This window comes from Vanellus vanellus (assembly GCF_965231255.1).
Source record: "Vanellus vanellus genome assembly, chromosome: 1".
Taxonomy (NCBI): domain Eukaryota; kingdom Metazoa; phylum Chordata; class Aves; order Charadriiformes; family Charadriidae; genus Vanellus; species Vanellus vanellus.
The window spans coordinates 87786778-87811514 of record NC_138905.1 but is presented as its reverse complement, the minus strand read 5'-3'; the positions used below and the strand labels follow the sequence as shown (position 1 = coordinate 87811514).

Genomic DNA, 24737 nt, shown 5'->3' with positions numbered 1-24737 from the left:
TAACATAGGAGGGGAGGAAAGGCTGAGAAAATTGGGTTTGTTCAGCCTTTAGAAAAGAAGGCTTAGAGGAGACCTTATCACCACGTTCCAGTATTTAAAGGGTGGCTACAAAGGAAATGGAGACGCCCTTTTTACAAGGAGTCACATAGAAAAAAGGAGGGGTAATGGGTAAAAGTTACTTCAGGGGAGATTCTGATTGGACACGAGGAAAATTTTTCACAATGAGAACAATCAGCCATTGGAATAATCTTCCCAGGGAAGTGGTGGATTCCCCAACATTGGACACTTTTAAGATTCAGCCGGACTGGGTACTGGGCCATCTTGTCTAGACTGTGCTTTTGCCAAGAAAGGTTGGATGAAGTGATCCTCAAGGCCCCTTCCAACCTGGTATTCTATGATTCTGTGACTGATGATTCACGAGGTTTCAACTCTTAGTGATTCTTTTTTTCCATTTTCTTTCTAACTTTTTTCCCCACCATCCTCAGAAGTGAATTTCAAGTTTTGAAACATTTTGTGACAGATATACCAAAAGAATACATATTCTAACGTCTAAATATATGTCATTTCGTTCCTGAGAACTACCTTAAAAAGATCTCATATTTTCCTCTTGCGTTGAGTTTTTTTCTTAATCTCTGACTAAAAATGACATGGGAATATAGAGGACAACAAAAAAGCTACACTTAATCCAATTTTTTATACCTAAAACCAGTCAAAGCTGCTCAACAGCACAGCCAGGAAAGGTTTGTGGGACGTTAAGGATCCTGAAACATCAGTAGGGGCCTGTGGGACTATGCAAAACTTGTTAAGGAAAACAGCTGGGGAGGAACAAAGTGGGAAACAGACAGAAAGGGGCCAGTTTAGTGAAAACCAAAGCTAGTCAGAGCGCTCGTCTGACTGAGCGCTGCTCCTGATCACCAGAGTCTGTCCTATCTTGTTACTAAATCCTTTCTTGACTATCTTTCCATGAAATCTCTCTATCCCACGTACATGACTGCTGCATGGATGAGGTGCCAGCAACTGGTGAGACTGATCTGGAAGGGGAAGCGGCTGTCTATATTTATGCTTTGATTCCCGCTAGCGCCAAAGCCAGATGCTGCGGCAGGCAGTGCCTTCTCTGTTGCAGTCTGTGTAGCTGGCCCGGTCAGCGTCCTCCATACATCCGTCTGTTTTGGAGATGCACCCTCAGCCTTACTACTGTTTGAACCTGCAAATAGAAGATCAGCCTGAGATGGAAAGCCCGGGGTTTCTGGGCTGGGCAGGAGAAATACCCAAGCCACAGAGCTGCTAGAGGCAGTGGCAGCTTATAACATTCCTTAACTGTTTATTTCTATGTAAAATCAGTTTCGGAAAGTTAAGCCTATACTCAGTGTGACCTTCTCCCCTCACTCTTTAAGTCGCTTTACAAGTGACTGAATACTAACAGTTAGTTAGTTTGTGTTTTTCTTTACAACCCGAACATAACAGATGCAAATCTAAGTATTTTCTCAATGTTGCACGATGCTTACCTTTGTCAAAGCGTGGTTTCTGACAGGCGTTACTGTTTCTCCTTACTTTGCAGCTGAAACTCAGAACTTTTAGGAGTGACAAAGTAAAAAAAAAAAAGTTAAAAAAATCAGCAGCCTAAAACACAGCAATTCCAGTTATTTTTCTCAAGCTAGAGAAGCCTGAATACAACTCTGAGCTCTTTGAAAGATGTAGTGAATTACTCAGGAGATGTCTTCAAAATTTGTGCTCACAGGCATAACAGTTTATACAAAACTACAGTCTGGAGACTAAGTTATACATAGCAGTGACCATAAACAAGGTACCAAATGCAGATAAATGGAAACTAAAGAATATCACGCTGTCCTGGTTTGAGGTGTCACAGGACCAATTTTGTTCAGTAACTTTACTTCTTAGTCGGGCCTCTTCTAACTACTGAAATTAACAGCATATTGTGCCAACAATGTTCACTCTCTCTGAGTGGTAAGATCAATGTTTATAGCTGATGCCAGGCATGGTATGCAGAGAGGCTCCTGCTTATACTTATTGCTGTAACACCCAAGGGCAGCTCACTTTGTTATTTGCCACGTTGGAGAGTCAGAAGTGGAAAAGCATAGTGGGGTCCCACCTGCAGGGATGAGCAGACAGGACAGGTGACCCACAGGATATTTCATCTCATCTGTATCACGCTCAGTATAAAAGCTGAGGGATCAAAGGGTCATCCCTCTTTCTTCAATGGCTGACATCCAAGGACTCTGTCTGTTCATCTGCCTGTGATCCCAATCCTGAATGCAGTTCCAGAGTCCATTTCCTGTCCATCACTGAGTCCAGTCTAGGACTGCACCAGTGCCAGCCAGTGACATGACTGTCATCCTGGAAGCTTGATATGGTTTTGTATATATTCCATTATTTCCTTTTTATTTTATTTTTATTTATTTTATTTTATTTCCTTCTAAACTCATGAGTGTCTTTTTCCCTCTTCTGCCTCTCTCTTTGAAGAGGGGCAGATGGGAACATCTGTCAGTCCCACCTGGGGTCCCCCACATCCCCAGTAGCTGATTTGGCCTAAACCATGACACAAACCTCCCTTCACAAGAGATAATTCTACAAGTAGAATTGGCAAAAACAGCAACACTAGGCCAAATTGCATTGAGTAGGACTTAGAACGTGTGCCTGGTGAAACAGTCTCACTGAGGCTGCTGACCTTGTGACAATGGTCGATTGTAACTTCTCTGGAGATTCTTGTTTCACGCCTTTCCTTTAAAAGAAACTGTTTTCTGTATGCATACGCTAATGACATCATCACTGTGTAATGAAGATCATCTATTACATAACAATATCTTATTTTCTTGCATTTCCTTCTTTTAACGTAGTAATTTAGTGTTGTGGTGTAGCAAAAAATTCTCATACCCTGAAGACAAGGGTAAGGACACATCACACAACACAGGTACGGCATATGTTACGAGTCTCAGCTTGGCACAAATTTTATTTTACAAGATGTTTTATAGATGTTTAGCCAAATCTTTTTATGTTTTAGAAAGCATGCCCTCTTTCAATACCATTCTGTACATCCTAATTTTTAAAGAGATCAATAACTATTTTTACAAAGTCAAATCCTCTGAGTGTCTATTACTTTTCATAATGGCAAACAGGGAAACAAAACCAGTTTAGAATTACTACAACTGTATTTATTTACTGAATTGTTATACTATTAGATAGTGACCTTCAAGCAACTCAAGATTTGTTAAATACCTTGTCTAGATCCTGTTTGCCGTTTTCACTCCCTGTCCCACAAAAAACTTTTGGCCTTATCATTCTCTTGGTTTTGAACCAAAATGTGAACCCGTTAACACTTTCCTGGTATCCCAGCTATTAATGTAATTCCTTAAACTATGCTAAGTAGCTTGAATCTTATCTCTCCAAAAATGCAAACATTTAGTTTATTTCATCTTCTGTAATACTGGAAATACTTTCTGCACCGGCAGATGTTGTAATTCCACTGTTAATGTTACTACTAGATTTCCTGTACCAGAACTTGGTATTATTGAAAAAACAATGTACTCTTTCCATGAAAAAGAGAACTTAGAAGAGAGGAAACACCCTTCTAGGTGTCACAGATGAGACAGAACAAACGCCAGCCTCTAGTGGATCTGGATACCGGGGTTTAGTTTAGAACTAATGAAAACAGAGCTTTTACCTTCTTTTTTCACACTTACTCACTGGCTTTCTCCCAGGTGCATTACCTAGATCTCAGCTTCCCATCCCAGCAGTGAGATCACCACTGGTCTGTGAAGGTGGAACAGAAAGTTGTGTTGGTTCTGTCCTGTGTAGCTGCTTGCAGTTACCAGTCTTGGGCACTACAAGCCAAGGCCTCTGGGCACCCTCTGGCAGTCAATTCCATGCAGCTCTGATCCCCTGGATCTTCCTCCACTTCCAGGATCTTTCCTGCAGCTGGTATCTTCAACTTCTTTCTGGGCCTTTCCGCTTCCCAAGACTTCTTTATTTCAGAAACCCTTCTTTTTGGCACCAACTCTTCTTTCAAGAACACCAAGCCCACAACTTTCCCAGTCTAAATATTTTATTTGCTGAAACACAACACAGGCATCCTAATTGGTGGTTCTGCCTCATATCTCTTTAATTAAAGTGTATTAACTTTAATGCAGGTGTTACCAAAATTCACAAGCAGCCTATACTGGTTGCAGCTAGCAAGGTGCAGGCTTCCGCCTGAGAGTGAAAAAGAGCCTCTGGGAGGTACTGTCTCAAGAAATTGTGCAAAGTTATCTTTATATAGAAGCTCATTTCTGCACAGAGGTATAACTCTCCAAATGGAAGATACTGCACAGATTAATCAAACAAGAATGCTTTATTTTGATACCTCAAGGCAGTAAAATACAAGTATACAAAAAGTATATATGAAAGTGGCAGTGATAATGCAACTTGATGCAATCCTACAGAAATCTAATCCAGAGTGGACTGCTTCATCAATATACGTATCTGTAAAATATTGCACCATTTCAAAGAGGGAGCACTCAGGAAGAAACTGTTTATACTCCAGGGAAGTACAACAGCCCCTAAACTAATATCTTAAACTTCAGAATAAGGCACCAATTGGCAAGTATGATCCTTGTTCTGTTTATCACATGTTGTGTGTAAGATAAGTGCAAGATGCATGTTAATGCTGCACCTTTGTCAGCTGGAGGAAACACAGCCTTCATTTTCCTAGGCAGAACAATAACAAAGCACCTGCCTAGTTTTCCAGCCTCCCTCCATACCCCTTTGTGCTTCCTATTCATAATTCTATCCTGAAAAAATATTTTAAAAGCCACACTTACATAAAAAGAGTAAGCCAGGAACTATGCTAAGTTACTGCTACAAAATGGAGAAGATATTGACTCAAGTGGAACAGACTGTAGTCCTTATGTAACCCAGTATAGCAGGATTTAGGCTCTACCACAGAAAGAGAACAATGCCCATCTCCCACATCACGTCAAAAGGGAGTAACTGCAACTGGACTCAAACAAGAGACAAATTACAGCAGGAAGAGACTGTGTAAAGAATTTCCAAAAGAAGTGATGGATTATGCCACGACATGTCTTATTGACCAGGTGAAATGACACTTTGCAAACAATATTAGCTAAAGAAATAGATTTAAATGATCATGGCTGAAGAAAGAAAACTCACAAACAGGGTAATAACGTGAAACTCTTCCCTTTCATCTAAAAGGGAAACAAACTGCAGTGATAAGTAATCCAAGCAACACGCTTAGACTATAAAGAGCTGCCTTGAATATTTTTGTTAATTAAACAAAAGACAAAAGATCCTTTTGTACGAGGTTGTAAGGTTTCAGGGATTCAGTTATACAGTGCAATTTATAAACTCCTGAGAAGCTGGTGGATTGAATGCCATGCCTGTTGTGACACACAGGTATTATGGCAAACAAATTCCTCAAAAGTAATATTCCATGTGGTTGTTCACTCTTGGGACTAAGGGGAGCTAATCTAGAACTTCTAGATTCAAAACCATTTCTGAGGCAGTTTATGGAGGCTTCTTTGTCTGTATGAAAAATCCTGGATCTCTATTTGTTTTATTGATAACCTGGTATGTCTCTTTAATAACTTGGCTACTGAAGGAATGTGCAAAAATAGACTTTTAAGTGATCAAGATGGATAGGGAAGTGTCAAGTACTGAAAATAACAACCTTCCATTTTAGAGAGGGGAAGGATTCTCCTTCACAAGGGAGCCCTTTGCTAATCTACACAGGAGCTCACTGTTCTGCATGAAAAACCAGGTAGAAAGTATTTAAAAATTTTAAAATACAAGCTTAAGATAAGTAGCATTTTATGAATAATTTTCCTTTCAGAAAGGCTTAACTTTTTTAAAAATTGTATGAATAGTCTGTTTCCCTTTTCACATTTACTTTCTTACAAATGTCCTTATGTCTCCTTCCAAATGATGTTCCTGCTTCTTCCCTGTTCCAGTGCTGATGCTCATTCCATCAATTTCTATACATATGGAATACATCAGGATATTAGAACTTTAAACCCTGAACTGAATCAGATTACAAAGAAAGTTGCTGTATTATTTTAGAAAAAGACATCAAGAATTGGACTGGGCAGATATGAACAAGCATTCCTTGTTTGCGCATCTGATGTCACAGCCCGTAAGAATGAAAATGTAGACATCCATACTCAAAGTTCAGCTTTGGCAGTATCTCTCTTCCAACAGAGCTGGCAGGGTTATTTTCCTGGCAGATAGCCAGGAAACAGGTAAAGGTCCCTACAGAGCGTGCTACAGTATTCTGACATTTCCTTGCAGCGGTGAAATTCTGTGCCTGGGGCATAGCCTTCTCGTTGCTTGATTTGCCTATTCACCTAGATGTGAGATTAGAAAAAATAAAATGACTGGAAGGATTAAGAAGACCGAAATAAGAAAAACGTCATTGCTTTCTGTAATCGTAGATTATTCTGTTTATGTATTAAGTAGTCCCCTATGTATTGTTTTTCTAAATTATAAGAAGAATAAAGAACTAGGGTGCAGTTCAACAGCAGCTCAAGTTGCCATGGTCACATTGCTCTCTTCACTGTGTCTTCCCTTGTTTTCTTAATCTTTACCTTATGTGAGAGGCAAGTGGTTGTGCAGCTATGTGGTGAGCCAGTTCAGGGAATGAATGTCCCCGAAAAAAAAAACCATAACTATTTCTATGGAAGAAAAGTAGTTCTTGGCAAGCCAGATTAATTCTTCTTGTACATTCACCATGCAACTACACAAGTGAAATGGAAGGAGTCAAAGAAACAGCATTTTTACTTTGGTTAAACTGCTGTGGAACTGTATATAAATATACACATATGCATATCAATATACACATACATACATATACACATATCTATATATATTTAAACAGGAAAAGAAGTAGTAATTTTGCTACAAACAAGGCAAGAACAATTGCTTTAATAGTAGACTAATCTTAGCGATTTGAAGCACTGGAAGGCTCTTCAGAAGCCAAGTGAGTGATGGAGAGGAAAGACAGTCCATCTTACCTTCACCAACATGTCAGCCACATGAGTGTCTCTGGAGTCCTCTGCAAACACAGAGGTGAGAGCCTCAATATACCAGGATCCACGCTTGGTGTTTCGCATGGCCGCAGTGCCTGAGAAGAAAGCATGTATAATTAAGTTTCTGGGGAACACAGACACATAAAACCTCCTTTTGCCCTAATTAGGGCTTCTCCCCAGTACCTTTCAGGCAAGCATATCCACAGATCATATCAGAGCACGTAGGCAGACGCAGCTTGAGATTTTCCTCCTTGTTTGCATCACTTTCCTCACAGCCTGAGGAATCTGACCATTCTTTCCCATCTCTTTGATCCACTCCCCGGTCAGTCTCATCTGGGTGGGCAATAAACAAGGAGGGGGAGGGGCGGAAAAGAAAAAAAAAAAAAAAAAAGGAAAGAAGAAATTATCCTGAATTACCGGATGTAGTTTCCCTGTACTTAGTTTTGGGCTCTCATCAGCAATGCCACAACTGCTGTCAACCAGAAAGCTTTTGCATGAACTCCAAGCTTTTTCAGCTATTTTTAAAACTCATCTCAATGTTCTTCTGCTCAAACTAATGCAGACACTAACAAATGCTGAACCTGCTCAGCCTAACATGAATGTTCGTCTGCATGACAATTGTCTTCCCCCCCCCCCACCCCCCCGCTCTTCTTTCCCATACAGATCATGGGATAACCGGAAAGCAAAGAAGCTTCTGATAGTTCTTCACCATGTGTGGAAGGATTTGATGCCTAGTCCTAAAGTTTCTGTTTTCCACTTTTACCTACCTTAGAAATGTCCACAAATATCTAGTCTAGTTTGCAATGTTAACTACCTAATTATTGAAGAAATCAAAAGAGAGCTATTATTGTAGTTGCTAAGGTCCACCTCCAAGACATGAAGAAAACACAGTCCAAATATCTCACCTAGTTCTAAATCCTGACTACAGTATCACTTATTTCAAAGGCATAAATTGTGCAATAGTAAAATGCAAAATAATTTGACCCCAAACACAAGAGAGAGAACTCCACTACATGGCAATTAGTTTATAAACCTGAAGAACATTTAAAGTCCTTTCCAGCATTCATTATATGTATTACAACAAGTGTAGATATTCTCAATTGCTTGTTTACATTATGTAGTTTCTGTTGTGATTTAGACTAACTGCTTAGTGGCAATAACTTTAATAGTCCAGCTATGTTGTATGAAAAATAAAGCTACAGTTTACAGGTTTTCTATATAATTTTGCCCTTTTGTTGTAAGATGAGAATCTACTAATTTTACTTTCTTCCTAACAGCATGGGTCAGATTACAGTCTTAGGAGACATACACATCCAGTTCAGAGGCGTTCCTGTTATGATGGCTCCAGGTTTTTGTTGCCAGGTCGTGCCTAAGAAATGCATTTGGATTTCTAACCCTTTGACAGGCAGTGGCACTGGTGGCATCTCATAATTATGCACAGGAAATGGTCGGTTCATAAGTCAGGAACGCTATGCTTTTCCTCCAAAATGAAAGCAGCAGTGGGAGGCATGTGATTGTCTGACAGGGTAGATATAGCCTATAATTAACGCTCCACAGCTCAAAATTTCATGAGTACTTATATCAAGTTCCTTCATCATCTCTTTAAGGTAGCAATGCATTTTTTTCCATTTTTAACCACACTTTTTCATGCCTTTTATCACACTTCTTCAAAACCTTATAGTTCTGCATCATCTTTAAAATTCAGAGTACTGTTCACAACGTTTGTTATTTCAGATAAGACTCAGGTAATTTTACAGTCAAGCTATATTATTCACACTGTCATCATCCCATAATGTAAAAAGTCAAAACCTTTTTAATTAAAGCTTCAGAATTAGATGTCTTCCTCACGCCTTTGTCTTCAAACACCATTATAGTCAACTTAGTAATGTAACCAAAAAGTGTAAAGCACTAAGCCTATCAAGATATTCCTCTGTATACTTAGCCTCTAATTTGTATCACCAATAACTGCCACCCCATTTGATCCATTTTGTTTAAATTTTACTGAAGTTCCCAGATCACTGTTTTCCCTATTGATTTAAATAACTGCCAGCTACCTATTTGTCATTATTTACCACAGTTCTTCACTTTTCTGGATCAACTACTATATTAAACACAGATGCTAAATAGTTTCAAAGTCTCACATCATAGTGAAATCTGACTATTCGATTTTCCTGTTGATTTCTGTTGCCACTGGGTTTTTATCCATGACTGCAGGTGGACTACTTCAATTTTGTAGTAAGACACCTGCCAACGGCTCTTTGGAAATTAAGTAGATCATACCAACACTACTTTATCTAAATTTTTTTGTGTGTCATTAATAGAAGATAGATAAAGCTTATTACCTAAACTTTGGGAAGAAGAATAACCTATGCATTTCTCATTTTGTTTCAACTGGTTCGAGCTAACTTGCATAACACAGAGAGATTGACTACTAATCTAAAGTTATCCATGCTATTTACAGTCTTTTAAATGCTGCTTTTTTAAAAAAAAAAAAAAAAAAAATGTATTGGCTAGTCTAACCTTTGAATGCTAACATGAAAAGATGCATGTTTTTGTTGACAGCTCAATCACTTTGTAACTAGCCTTCCCCTCCAACTATTAATTGAGGTTTAAAAGAGAGGTTAAAAAAAGGCAGGTTTGTGTTTTTTCTTTAAGTTAAAGAAAGATTTTTTCCCCCCTTTCAGTTGCTCAAGTCTCAATCCTTTGCGTACTGCAGTATTCCAGTTCTGAAGCATTTTGCATAGCTTTCTTCACTGAAACCTTTTTGGGAATTGGAAGCCCAAGTCTGATTTATTGATGTGAAAAGACTCATTGTGGTAACATTAGAGTCAAATAAACCTAATTATGTCAGATGCCAATTCTGGCTTATTAAACTTACTTCCACACTGTTGTGAGTCTGCACATTCACATTTGTTCAAGAGTATCTAAAGGTTCAATAACATAAAGGAAAGCAATCCAATCACATTCAAGTCATACTGTAAACATGCAAATTACAGTTTTTTAAAATGCTTAGAAGGATCAAATATTTTTGATAAATAGTTCACATAGACTTTAGGTTTTTCCCTGTATTGGGATTAAACATGAGTTGATAAGAGGTGAAACATTCTCTTGGCTAGAAAACAAACTATAAAGCTCAGCTTAAAATGAAAAAGAAGGGAGACAATTGCAAGGAACATACACGCTAGAAAAAATTCTCTATCACAATGGAAAATACAAGACAGGATTTCTCTTTGGAGTATCTGCAATTTCACAGAGATCTCAAAATGTCCAAACACTTTAGGGAAAAATTTGGTCATTAGCAGATCTGAAAGATAGTTAGTTACAGACATGTGGTTAGTTACACAAGGAGGGAAAACGAGTAGCAGAATTTAAAGAAAAAAAAAAAGCAAATGGCAAGAGTGGAAAAAGAACCAATCTACGAGAATCAAGAAAAGAATTCTGTTATTACAATCATATGTGGAAAAGGGTGTAAGGAAAGGTCATTTGGAGGTTGAAAGCAGGATAGGGTAAAGGAGAAAAAAAAAGTCGACGACTTGGAGCCAACTCAGATGGCTCCAGAGACAACACAAGAGATACAATACATCCAGGATCAAGAAAAAGACAGGACCTCAGACAAGACTCCAGCGCTAGTGTACCACTCCATGCTGTGCTGCAATTTGATGCACCATATGCCCCACTCCCCCTACTGTAGGCATAGCAAGAGAAAGCCTCAATATATGAGTGGGATACGATAGAGCTTTACATCACTGAGGTGCTCTGGGGTCTGCAAGTCAATGCACACACCTCATGCAGAGCAAAAGACACTTACAGAGCAACAGATGCAGTGGCAGCAGCAGGGCAGAGGGAGGTGAATATGGGTCCCACTTACACCTGAGAGAAGCAAAGAGGAGAGTTGACAGCAAGTTGAATGTGAGGGTGTGTATGTGTGTAAAATGAGCCTTAATGGCATGCCAAATACATGTCTCTCAGTATTTGGGCACTCACCTCCCCGACAGGCCTGAACAAAGAACATTTTGGGCTTATTCTGGAGATTTGGACAGTTTGCATTATCAAAGAGCCGGAAAGCCTCCTGCAGCTGAGAGAAGAAAGAAGATATATACTCTTGACTACAGCCTTCTGTGAGCCAAACTGAGTCTCACCTTGCTTCCCCGTATTTTGATTATTGCCTCACCAGTCTTGATATTTTCTCCTTTATCTCCAAACTCACTGTGTGACAAACACATCCTTTCTCCTCCCCCCCAAGTTTGAGTACATACACCCCACCTAGTATTTGTACAGAAAGAGAGAATGAAATAACTTCTCCTACCCGCCCTATTTCTATGCCATTTTTTATCTTATAGACCTCTCATAGACAGATGCCTGCCCTTTTCTTCCCACAAGCCCTTACTTTTTTTTCTTTTTACAAGAGGTAAATCCTCAGTCTTCCATCACTTCACCTTTGCTCTCTTTTTTTTTTTTTTTTTTTTAAAACTTTTTTTCCTCTTTCCAAGATATAACCTACAACAACACATCAGAACACAGGAATATACCTGTAGTAGTTTGCCATCGCTGCCATAAACCCCACCCTCCACACCGTGAGAAAGTAAAGCTACGACACAGGAATCCACATCCCGATGATCTGGCAGCTTAGAAAATCTCTCCAATGCATTCTGCATCTCCTGGAAGAGAAAAAAAAGAATGCTTTCCAGACTTGCACAGGGAAAGTGGGTCAATGTACAGGAAAAAACACAAACGTACAGGAAAAACAAAAACGGTCCTCTTGTTATGAAATAAACCCTATTTACATCAAATTTACAGGTCAAAAGACATGTGTTCCATTAAAAAAAAAAAAAAAACAAACAGCAAAACGTTCTTGTTCTTTTATGTAATATTCAGTCCTAAGTATAAGATGGGAAGTAGGAATCACTTAAGACATCTACATTTCTATACTGGCCAACAGGGCGATGCAGCAAGTATCTGAGCTGGTACCTACGGATTCAACATTGGAGAAATCAACTGATATTTTATAGAGGTTTTATATTGACACTTGAGTCTGGCTGGGACATTGGAGCAACTTAACAGAAACATGCTCAGGGTACCTCAGGCATTGAAGCACTAGTGATAAAAACACAACAACAATTTAAAGTGGAAAACTTTAGGAACTCTGACAACATGTCAGGTGCAAAAGTCTTATTATAATGTTGCAAAAGCTACCTTCTTGAATAAAACACTCTTTAATGCTTTCTTGGAATGAAACTTGGTTTCATAGGGATTTGAAAGGACTAAGAACAAATGAGGCTGGAGACACTGCATTCCTAAGGAAAGAGATTCAGTCAGTTATGGAACATTACCAATTTTCCTAAGTTAAGCATAGCTACTTCTCTAGCAAAGCAAAGACTGCAAGAGTGGAACTTAGTTGCACGGATACTGGAAGACGGATAAATAGGATGGCAGTTGACTCCACCAGTGAAAGGACACGAAAACATCACTTACACTTGCAAAGAATAAGTAAAATATTTGCAAAATTAGACTTTTCCAGTATTCTGCTATCCTAAAAGTTAATCTAGAGTAAACCAGAGACTTTATTCATTTGCAGTTTTAGCACACATGCCAGGCGTGATCTAGAAATCCTTGCCCCTTGCACTACAAGGGTCAACCTAGAGTAGTACCTTTTGTGGTCCTTTGTGATCCTACTTTCCATTTTAAGTCCTCCTCCTTCCAAGCTTCTTCATATTTGTCAGTATACCAGCAGACATCATCCCATTTAGCCTTATTTTCTATTCATAAGTGAGAATGCACATCTTCCTTTTCAAGCTTAGTTATACCAAAGGGAACCTCTTAAAATGTTTATGTAACAGTTACAAACTATCATCCATACTGGTTGTGAAGTACTGGGATCCCACTTACCTGTGCAGTTTGATCATGAAAGACAGTCACTTGATACCCAAGATGCTTGAAAAGCATTTCCAAGGAAGTACAGTCCACATCTCCCCCTGCACGATATTCCAAGTCCTTCTCACTGCTGAAATGGACGTTGCTGAGAATAAGTGCTAAGCCTCGGGGCTCTGATACCAGTTTATATGCCTGAGAAAAAGATTTAAAATTGATAAATTTAGACTACAGAAGGAAACAATAGGGAGTAGAACAGCAATCCACACACACCAGGATTTCTTGATTGAGAAGGCACAAAACCAGTAGAGGTTAAATTTTTTAAGGTTTTTATTGTTTTGTTTGGTTTTTCTAATAAATAAAACAAATGTTTGTACCACAAAGGGTCCCAAAGACAACTGTATTTACAAGTCACCACAACTGATGATCATACGACAATATTATTAAGATATTACACTAGCTTGACTTGTTTCTTGTTTTAGAAGAAACACAGCTTATACATTTCAAACTGGAATTATATCTTGCTAACTTTTTTCCCTTTCCTCACCCCAGCACGGCCCCATATATTTCTGTGACCCCCATCAAAGCCCTTAGGACAACATTATGTAAAATTTAGCTTATATTTCTCAATTGCTGTTGGGAGCAGACAGACATGTAAAATACTATACGAGTGCAGTTGTAACAGCAACGGACTGTCAGTGACTGATCCTGAAAGTTATGTGGCTAGCAAAAAAAAGTTAACAGGGGAAGAACTAATTTAAGTGGAGTGTCTTCAAATTAAGTTCCCTCTCTTCCTCTACCTCTCTAACAGTAACAAATCAATAGTAAGTCAGTTACTAACACTCCTGTAAATTGGAAATGAAATTTAATACCAAAGGAGCTTTTCAAATAGGGTGTATCCAGGCACAGATGTAAAAGGAGACAGGTGAAGCTCACACTGATGTTGCCTGATTAGGTCTCCCCAATAGACAGTTAAAAAAAAAAAAGAAGTCTTTTTTGCTGTACACAGAGCCTGCGACAGAAGTGTTAAGTGTTGGCACATTGTGTAACCCTAGTAAAGCACCTGCCCCATTATACAAAATTATTTTTTTCCTTAAGCCCACCCTATCACAACCTATGCTTTACAAACAGAATAAATAGTAAGTAATTACACTACCTACATAACCTCAAACACTGCAGAAGATTAAAAATTCACGTTGGGTACTACCCAGCACAGAATCCTGACCCGGTTCTTGAGACTAAGGAGAGACTCTTCCAGGTACAGTTGGCAATTAAAACAGCCAAGACTGTAACTACTAGTTGAAACACAATTCTTGCATCTTACATTCACTTGCAGGGTGTGTCATCACACAACAGGAGATGAGGATGCAGACAAATAAATATGAGGCAATAATACTGACAGCTTACACAGATCAACAGAACAGAAGGAAGTTCACAAAGCTCTTCATGAACAAAAATCAGAGGCAGAGATTTGTATAGAGTTACAGAACTTCCCAGAATTTCTTGAAATTGTAAATGAGAACTATATCAAATCAAACATGACTGGTAACATCTCAGTTACACAAATAGCACAATGCTGATCTGCATCCCAATGAGCAAGTGTTTCGACTGAGTTTTAAGTAGCACCCATTTGGTTGGTATATCCAAACACCTCACATCTTTCACCTCTTAAGGAGATTTTCTTTGTCAACTACTTACCAAGTGCTGATGATCATGATAAAATTCAGAAGTGCAGTACTTCACTGGAGGAATTGGGGGACCATCTCCGTCATCCAAGGAATGCTCCATTGGTTCTGTGCAAAACAAACCTATCAATAACAATAAAAAATTCCAACTACAAAGCCTTTAAGGTAGTAATTTGCAAATTCTGAAGTATGTGGTCTTAGGGATATTATTGTATTATGCTATTCATACCTCTAAAAATTTGTTTGATCAGGGACTACAGACACACAATGAAATGTAGCAGAAAAAACAAAAGTACTGGAATGGTACACTTAGTTTTTTGTAATTTTAATTAGCAACTTTTTTTCTGTCTTGTATGTGGGTTAGCCTTATCTAAGGCCTAGTAAATTTGGTTCTACAGAGTATGAAAAATTCTCATCTAAAATTAGAGCCATGTGCTTTCTGTCACTTTGTACAGTATGTTATTACTTTCACAGTTAGATTGACAAACCATTGCTAGAAATATTCAAATAGAACAGTGCTTTTCCTTTCATGAAAGGCTTCCCATGGTCACTGGATACAATTACTTATTTTTTTGCTGAACACACATAAGCGATCAAACTAGACACTTCTAGCTTCCATAAAGTGCAATGTCCTTTTTTGTTTATCTGCTTCTGAACAACTCTTTCCTCTGGATAACAGCAGTTGAAGGGAATGATGATCTAAACTACTTGCCATTTGCAGACAAACACTCACTTCCCTGTCCTGAAGAAATGGAGCTAATGACATTCATGATCTCCTTTGAAATCTTTTTTCAGCCTTTTGAGACATGGCTCTCCTGGATGGAGGAACATATGCTCTTCAAAATCTAGACACTTGTTCTCTAACACCAGAGAGAGCTCCTAGTAACCAGCACACAGTTAAAGCTGTGGTTAAGGAACTTGAGTACTCCAGGCATTACCAGAGGCAACATCAAAACTAGCTAGGACATTCATTCCAACAACTAGTTCCCTGATCTAAGTCACAAATGCTTGCTAAAGAAAAGCTGATTTGCTGCACTTGACAGATGGGCCTATGTAACGTATGTAAGGCCTTGTACTTAAACTTATTTGCCAAGAAGGAAGTCCAAGTTAAGGAATACCACCCAAAATCAATATCTTTCTACAGCTCTAGTTCAATTAAACTCTATTACAAATCTTAAACAAATAAGAAAATCTTTGGAAAAAATCTAAAGTTTTACTGACAGGTACTATTTAAGCAACAAAATTTCTTCTAAGAATAAATGAGGCTGACTAAAAACCGATTGGGTTGTCTCTTCCAGTATGCTATTTAATTTTCATTTTCTAGCCTAATTCTGCCTCCTGCATCTGATCATAATATAGTTGTTGACTATCAAGTTTATATTTCTGGGATGAGCAAAGTGGTAGCAAGCTTGTTTCTAGAATTGAATTAAGAGGGTATTAAGCAACTAGAAGCAGCCAACCAGATAGCCAAACAAGTATTTATGGTGTCATGGGCAACTCACCAATCCAGCGCGGTCTCTTTGAATTACATGACTCACTCACAGGGAATGGAAGATTTGATCCATAACAGTGTTCAAGCTACAAGACATCAAATAAATCCATGAAAGAGAGCAGCATAAAACAGTTTTTTTTCTCTCTACAGTACAAGCCTGTAGGTATCATGGAACAAAGATACATGTATTTACATACACATATATATACGACTTAAAAGATAGTATTACAGTTCATATCCAAATGAAACATCACAGCAAGATAGCAGCAGCATTTTCTGTCAATGTGAAATTCCTTCCCTTCTTTGCTCATCTCTACACTTCCACCCAAATCCCCAGTTTGGAAACTTTACATGGAGATCATCATATCCTCCTTGGTTTCACCAAAAATTGATTTGTCTTGTGATTCCTATCTTTTTGTTTTCTTTCAAGATTTCATTGTCTGTTTAGTAAAGCCCAGTTAAAAACAAAAACCAGAATGGCTATTCTAATAAAGCCTACATTTTAATAAGGGAACATCTCTGCTCAGAAATACCTGGTCTTTCTTTCTTCCTTCCTACAAAATACGTTTACTGTGAGTTTCCATCCTTGTCAATGCACTGAGAATATTGGAATCATTACTAAATTCTTCCTTTAGTCCAATGCTAACAACTGCAGACAGTGAAAAAGGGGAATAAAAAAAAAAAAAAAAAGACAAAATAAAGGTGCTCTTTCTCCTAAACAGACAAGACTAGCTTTTAGTAGCTTTCTACTCAGAGAATCACTGAATGCTAAATTATAAGATTTCAGAGTAAATATTTTCTTTGCAGCTTTAGGGTTCTTGATGACACATCAATTAAGAACATGTTGGATGGAAGAACATCCAGGAACCATGTGCAGTTCAACAAAGACTTCCACCTGAGGAGGAACAACCCCATACACCAATATATGTTGGGGGCCACCAGCTGGAAAGTAGCTTGGCAGAAAATGTCCTGGGGGACCTGGTGTACACCAAGTTGAGCGTAAGGCAGCAATGTGCCCTTGCCACAAAGAAGGCTAATGGTTACCCAAGCTGCATTAGGAGGAATGTTACCAGCAAATCAGATCAAGGGAGGTGATCCTTCCCCTCTACTCAACTCTGGCAAAGTTGCACCTGGAGTCTGGTGTCCAGTCCTAGGCTCCTCTGTACAAAGTGAGATATGGACATACTGGAGAGAGCCCAGTAAAGGGCCACAAAGATGATGAAGGGACTGGAGCAGTCCTCCTTTGAGCAAAGGTTGAGGGAGCTGGGACTGTTCAGCCTAGAGAAGGCTCAAAGTGATCTTATCAACGTGTATAAAAAGCTGGAGGGATAGCGCAAAGATGATGGAGCCGGGCTCTTTTCAGTGGTGCCCAGTGGCAGTGGGCACAAGCAGGAACACAGGAGGTTTTCCCTGAACATCAGGAAACACTTTTTGACTGTGAGGTTGACCGAGCACTGGAGGAGGTTGCCCAGAGAGGCTGCTGAATGTCCATCCCAGGAGACATTCAAAAGACATGGACCTAGGCAACCTGCTCAAGTGACTGTGCTAGAGCAGGGAGGCTGGACCAGACTACCTTCAGAGGCCCCTTCCAACCTCTACCATCTTGATTCTGTGTGAAAATTCTCTCCCTCCCAAAGTCCTTCCCCTCCGCTTTTACTAACGCTACCACATTTCAATTTGCAATGAAAACCCATCCTGTCCTTTGTAAACAATTTTTTCCCATTTGAAAACGATCACTTCGAGCCCCAAACCCAACATGAAAGGCAATCCACCCATTTTATTTTATTTTTTTTAATATATTGTACCCTTGCAATCCCATGGCTCAGGTTGGATATTGTCTTCAAGATCATTGCCTCCAGATGCTGCTGTTTGGTTTCTCGTAGAGCTTCACAGAAGGCTGCAAAGGCATTTGGGCCTCTCTTGGGCAGCAAATTGAGGAATTCCACATTTTGGCTGAAGCTCCCAGGCTTGGCCTAGATACAGAGAAGAAAAAAAAAATATAAAAAAAATCCACACTCAGAGCAACACCCCAACACAATTAATTTTCAATGAATCTACAGAACTAATTGCTTTTTACTTCATGTAAATGTTTCATCACTACGTTTAGCTGTGCTAGATCCATTTTTATAGCTTTTTGTAGTTGATTTCACTCCTACTCCTCTGTTCCTATAGCTCAAGGGGGACAGCACACGACAACACAGAAAGCCAACAACTCGTACAATACCACACACAGTAATACACCCATCTTCTCGCTAAACTTCTACTTCCAGTCACTGTTGGAATAGTATCTATCTCTCCTCATTGAATACACAAAGTCCAGAATGTGTTTCCACTACAGCCCAATGGTTTATGGTCTCATGCACCAATACGCAAATCCCTCAGAAAGTGTTAAGTAAAATACTTATTTTATGCAGTCAATTCCCAAAGATACTACATGTGTACAGACTGTAACTTTTAGATCAACAAAGCAATATATAGTAGTATATGAGAAAAAGTAACAATCAAAAATTAAATTTATGTATCTGTAAAACATTCCCAGAAAGTTCTAATTGTTCGAATATTAACAGAACGTTTGCCAACAAACCGTGTAATTTATACAATCGCCTTCTCTATGAGATCCAGAAAACACCAAAACATCATATACTAAAATACTGGGTATCAAAAATAAATTTTATCAATTCCATGGACTTCACTTTGTATTTTTTTGAATTGCCATGTAGATCCAACATGTCTTCTTTTGGTGGATGATAAGAAATGGTTGGCAAGTTATACAGTATCAAGGCCTAAAACTACATTTGCAATCACAAGAAAATCAGGAAAAAAGAAGCCTCAGGTCACGTATGTAAATCCTCTGCTTTCTTTAATAAAATTTGTCAAGCTTGGTGTTAAACATAGTTTGTTTTTTTTTTTCCCCCCATCACATTGTTTGAACGGACATTTCAAAATCTTGTAGGCTTATGAATCTACTCCAAAATTTCAGGGCTGTGTTCATTCATGACTGACTAACAGCATTTATTTTTGTATCAACAGTGTCCCTTGACTTCAGTGTTCTCCTGTCCTTTCCCCTATTTATCAAACTTCTTTCTATAAATTGGTCTCCATTTGCTACAGTAAACAAGCCACTTTCTTTTAGCCTCCTCATAAATGGCCTCTTCTTGACAATGCAAGAACCCTTTCCTGTCCCCATAGAAACCTCAACTTTCAGAGCACTGTTGACTAGAAGTGCATACAGTCATCTCACCTGTGCCTTTCCAGAAGTATGAAAATACTTGCCCCTTTCTCCTGGTAACACTTCCCCATTAGTCTGTAAAAGACAACAACCTCCATGTACTTGTATCTTGCTGTAAGCCCACTGAATTTTATTTTACCTAATAAAGTATATTGACAGCTGATATTTTGAAGTACTTATTGTTTCTTCCTTTCTAGTAGATCTGCAGCTTTTTATGACAAGCTTAGGGTCATTAACTTCACTTTGCATGTCTTCATAGTCTATAATTCTAAGCCATAGATCATAATTAAGAATGCAAGCTGACCTCAAGAATTGGATCTTAAGTTTTATTGAAAAGTTAAGAAATTTCTGTAATGTTCATATTGTGCACTTCATATATATATATACATACACACATATATATACACATATATACACACACACATACATATATACACACAGTAGCCAGCTTTTGGCAGACTCCTTCCTTAAATACCCAAAGTGTTGTACCTCCTCCTGTAGCTTCCACATCAACATCACATTTAGGTTATCATCGAATTATAGAATGGTTTAGGTTGGAAAGGACTTTGAAGATCATCGAGTTCCACCCCCCCTGCCATAGGCAGGGACACCTCCCACTAGACCAGGTTGCCCAAGACCACGTCCAGCCTGGCCTTGAACACCTCCAGGGATGCGGCCTCAACAACCACTCTGGGCAACCTGTTCCAGTGCCTTACCACCCTCAAAGTGAAAAATTTCTTCCTAACATTCAATCTGAACCTGCCCTCTTCCAGTTTGAAGCCATTCCCCCTCATCCTATCGCTACATGCCCCAGTAAAAAGTCCTTCCCCAGCCCTCCTGTAGGCCCCCTTAACGTTCAGCAAACATTCAGAAGTAAAACTTTCATACAACATACTTCTTTCATTTTATTTGCTAATACATCCTTAATTTATTTTGTATCCTCACAGATGAGTTTGATAAAATCTGCATTACAGGAACATGTTGATCTGAATTCCCGTCAAAATCCCATAGTATTAGTCTTCTTTTTGAGCCTGAATATACACACAGAATCTGTGGAGAGAGCACATATACTTAACAAACATCCTAATCAAATTTACATCACTTTGTCAAAGCCAGTGATCCCTTCATTACTGTCTAGGGATCGACACAGAGCATTTAAATATCTATATCTACACAATCTCATAGTCTTTGATTACAATACAGAGCATTCAAATTGTTTTAAAAAGCAAGAGAAAACTCTTGCAATCATATCTGCAATTTTGAAGGTCCATCCCAGAGCTCTGAAAGAGCGTCTGATGCTCTGACAAGAAGGCATTAATGAAGTGGATCTTGGACTTCATCTTAAAAATAGCTGTTTGCACTGTCCCACTTTATTTCCACTATGATTTTTGCTCTGTGTTTGAAATCTTTCTCTTCTGTGCCTTTATCTAGATAATTATATTTACATCATCTTTGCTACACAGTAAACTTGTTTCTTTATTATTTCTTCAAAATGTAAATCATTGAAAAAAACTCAAATTGTTTAGTATCTTTCTGAATGTCCCAATTTAAATTCATTCCTGTCAGTTCCTACTCTCACTCTCCATTTCAGACTTCAAAGGAAGCTGCTCCTATTTATTAATGCTTCTGCAGTGTACACCTATAAACTCTTCACTTACTCTTCATATTCCTTGTCAGCTCTTCATCCAGCTCAAGCACCTTTGTCTTCAGTGGCACTTCCTGCAATATCCTTGCCTCCCCACTTTTTTCTTACTTGTGCTAAAGTTTCAGTACAGGTTGAACACCTCACACTTGAAGAAATTTCATCCTTCCTTCATCTCCATGAGCTCCTTGGTTTATTTCACTTTCCTTAGATTACAAAAGTTTATTTAAATAAAGCGCCCTATTTCCAGAACCAAATTGTTTGTCCTTCTGTTTAGTTGAAATCAAACCAACAGGACCAGTATAATTGTTGTGTTTTTAAGAGAAGATGACTTAAAACATCACTATTGATCCAGATGTTGTTGATTTCTTGACTTTTTGGGGGAGGAGGGAAATATATAGCAGCACTCAATTATGATATCCAGGACTATCTACACATTTTTCTCCTCCTGTTTCAACCAAGGTAATTAATGATTAGTGTCACAATACATTTTCAAAATAGGCTACCTAACAGCACTCCTAAGACCTTTGTTCACCTTTGAGTCAGAGTGGAAGGCTATTAAAAATTCACAGACCTACTGTAGAAAAATGAAAGGTAAGAAAAAGAGGTTTTGACTCAAGCGATGTTTTTTTAATGCACATTATTTTTGTTTATCTATAGCACTATTATGATTAGTACTATCCTGCAAACGTTCCCTTTTCTGTCCTTCTAGTACAATGCATATTTTGCAGTACTACTGTTCCAGTTGTGAATGCTCTCCTCCTATCCCTACCATATTTATATTGTTCGGCAATCTCCAGATTCATACACTTCAACAATAGTTCAAGGCACTTTGTTCTCTTGCTCAGGCTGCTATTGCTTTTTACATACATTTAAGCTCTTAGTGTATGTTGTATTAGGCACAATTTTTTCACTAAGCTATTACTATTCACCTGACTTATCCATCATGACACCTTACTCTTTACTGATAATCCATTACTAAATATTGTTTTATCTCATTTTACCCAATTACACCTGGAGCTAAAGATTCCTTTAGTCTTCTTCCCCTCTGTCTCAGTTTAACACTTCTTAACTGCAGCAGTACTTTCCCTAAAAGACTATTTTCTCTGGCATTATCCTACTTTTAAGACGACTTTTTCTTTTTTTTTTTTTTTCTTCCCCCTTTTGCTCTCCTCCTCTCCCTCCCCCTTCAGGGACTAACTGCAGTCAAGCAACTGACCATCCCTGCTAACCACCCATACTTCAGCGGTGGTGGTGTTTAACCTCTGTGGGCTGCTAAGCACCACACAGATGCTCAATCGCTCCCTCCCCAGCATGATGGTGGAGAGAATTGAATGGGTAAAAGTGAAAAAACTCATGGGTTGAGATAAAGACAGTTTAATAGGTAAAGCAAAATCTGTGCATGCAAGCAAAGCCAAATAAAGAATTAATTCACTGCTTTCCATGGGCAGGCAGGTGTTCAGCTGCCTCCAGGAAAGGAGGGCTCCATCACACACAATGGTTACTTGGGAAGACAAATGTTGTAACTCCGAATGTCCCTCCTTCCTTCTTCTTCCCCCAACTTTTATTGCTGATCACATCATATGGTATGGACTATCCCTTTGGTCAGTTGGGGTCCGCTGTCCTGGCCCTGTCCCCTCCCAACTTCTTGTGCACCCCCAGCCTAGTCACTGGTGGGGCAGTGTGAGCAGCAGAAAAGGCCTTGACTCTGCATAACCACTGCTCAGCAATAACTAGAGCATCCCTGGGTTATCAACATTGTTTTAATCACAAATCCAAAACTCAGTCTCATACCAGCTACTATGAAGAAATTAACTTCAACCCAGCCAAAACCAGTACAATCAGCTTTTGATTCATTCTCCGACTTTCACGGTCTTTCTATATCTCTGTCCTCTTTCACCAGGGACTGGAGCTATTTCAGGTAAGACTGCCCGCATCTCCCACAACTTAGCACAGGTATCCTTGACAGGTGCCACATGGTATATCACGTTATTTTTGACACAAAATGAGTCAAAATTTATCAGGAAGTTATTGCTTTCGTCGCTTGCAAAAACCTTATCAGTCTCAGGTTCCTATCTTCTGCACTGGTTCCCAGCAAACAGCTCATAATTCTGTTTTTCAGCATCTGTTCTTACGACAGGACCATCAACCTTACTAAGGGACTTACAAGTCGCTCAATCACTTACTTGAGTCCTGAGATGCCCTTGACATGCACCTTCAGCCACTTCCTTTCCAGTTTGCTTTCTCTTTGAAGACCTGTACCTCCACCCTGCACAGTCTTCAGTGCATAACCATACCTCTGGCAGCTATTTCCAACCTATTTCAAATGACTTCTCTTCATAGTACCCATTGCTCAGGATAAACAACGGAAGCCCACGAACAGCATTTGTCATCCGAGAGTCTCGGATCACGTAAGGTTCTTCACGTAATTAAGAAAAGCACATATGAATTACAAATTCTACAAGTGAAAGGTGCAAAAGTGCCACAACAAGCTGGTTTATAATACCCTCCTTTACTTACTTTCACAGTATTCTTTTGGAAATAGGCGTTATTCCTACTTTTGCAAGCAGAAAGCACACGAGAGGCACTAAACGACAACAAAGGACTGGAAGATACCACCTGACGCACGAGGCCAGGCCCCCCGCAAACACACACCAGCAGGCAAGCCAACGACTTGGTAAGTCTCGGGCAAAATCCACATTGCCAAAAAGCAGCTTCCAGTTGTGCTCTGCGTTGCAGGCAGCCCCCGTAATCGCTCTTGGTGTTCTCCAAACACAGCCGCATTACAATACGCAGGTAACAACACATCGATGAGCTCTACCACACCGCCGCTGCCGAGGAGGTCACCGAGCTCAGAGAGACGCCGCGCACCACCTGCCTACCTGTATCATTTCCACCATCTCCGCGGTGATGATGTCCTTCTCCACCATGTGCTCCACCAACTCTTTTAACACCAGCTGCTTGGCCAGCAGCACCCGGTTCTTCTTCAGCGCTTCCTGGTGACACCGCTGCATGCCGCAGGCAACCAGCATCCTGCCCCGCGCAGGGGAGTCCACAGCCGAACTCAACGGCGACAACCGCCCACCCTCACCCCCTACCGACTCTCTGCACCGGAGGAAGCGCACCGGCCCCGCCAGCAGCCGCCGCCTGACAAAGGGCGGAAGAGGCCTCCGCCACAAGCAACGGGCGGGCTGCGCGCGACCCCCGGCTCGCGAGGCCGCGGGGCACAGGCGGCACAGCAGGCCGCGGCGCGCTCTCCCGGGACCAGCTCCCGCCAAACGGCGCGCGCCCCTCCCGCCGCTCACCCCTTCGCTCCGCCCCGCCTCCGCCTCCTCCCTCCCTGTCCCGCGCATGCGCGCACCATTGCCTCCCCCGGAGATTCAAACCGCGAGACGCGCTTCCTCCAGTCACGTGGCCGAGGCGAGCGCCCGCGCCGCAGCCCCTTCCCTCCGCGACAGCGTCAGCCCTCACCGCTTGCGCGCATGCGCAGGCACGCCTTTTCCCGGGGGAGGGGAGTTGAGGGGAGGGGGATTGGCGGCGCGGAAGACGGTTCGCGTCTCTTCCTGCCTGGGCTCGGCCGCGAGGGGCGGGGACTCTCCTGTGGCCTGTCGGCGCGCGCCGGCCCCGCCCCGCCCCGCCCCGCCCTGCAGCGCGCGGGCCCCCGGGGTGGGGCGTGGGGACGCAGAGGCCGATCATGGCGGCGGGGGGGGGGGGGGGGGAGGGGGAGTAGGAAGACTCTACTATCAGAGTAACGGGAGGGGCTGTGCGCGCGGGTGGCACTGGCGGG

At 40.4% G+C, this 24737-nt stretch overlaps 1 protein-coding gene across 1 annotated transcript; it reads right to left on the bottom strand.

Moving 5' to 3' along the window:
* Positions 1-6046: 6046 nt before the first annotated feature.
* Positions 6047-23982, bottom strand: CASP2 (caspase 2; the record flags this gene model as incomplete). The annotated part of the gene is made up of 10 exons (XM_082498747.1): positions 6047-6353; positions 7020-7129; positions 7218-7367; positions 11019-11109; positions 11564-11692; positions 12921-13097; positions 14601-14695; positions 16090-16165; positions 17885-18052; positions 23833-23982. 10 exons carry the CDS (start codon positions 23980-23982, stop codon positions 6219-6221), a joined length of 1281 nt encoding a protein of 426 aa, XP_082354873.1. The 3' UTR covers positions 6047-6218.
* Between the last annotated feature and the right edge of the window lie 755 nt (positions 23983-24737).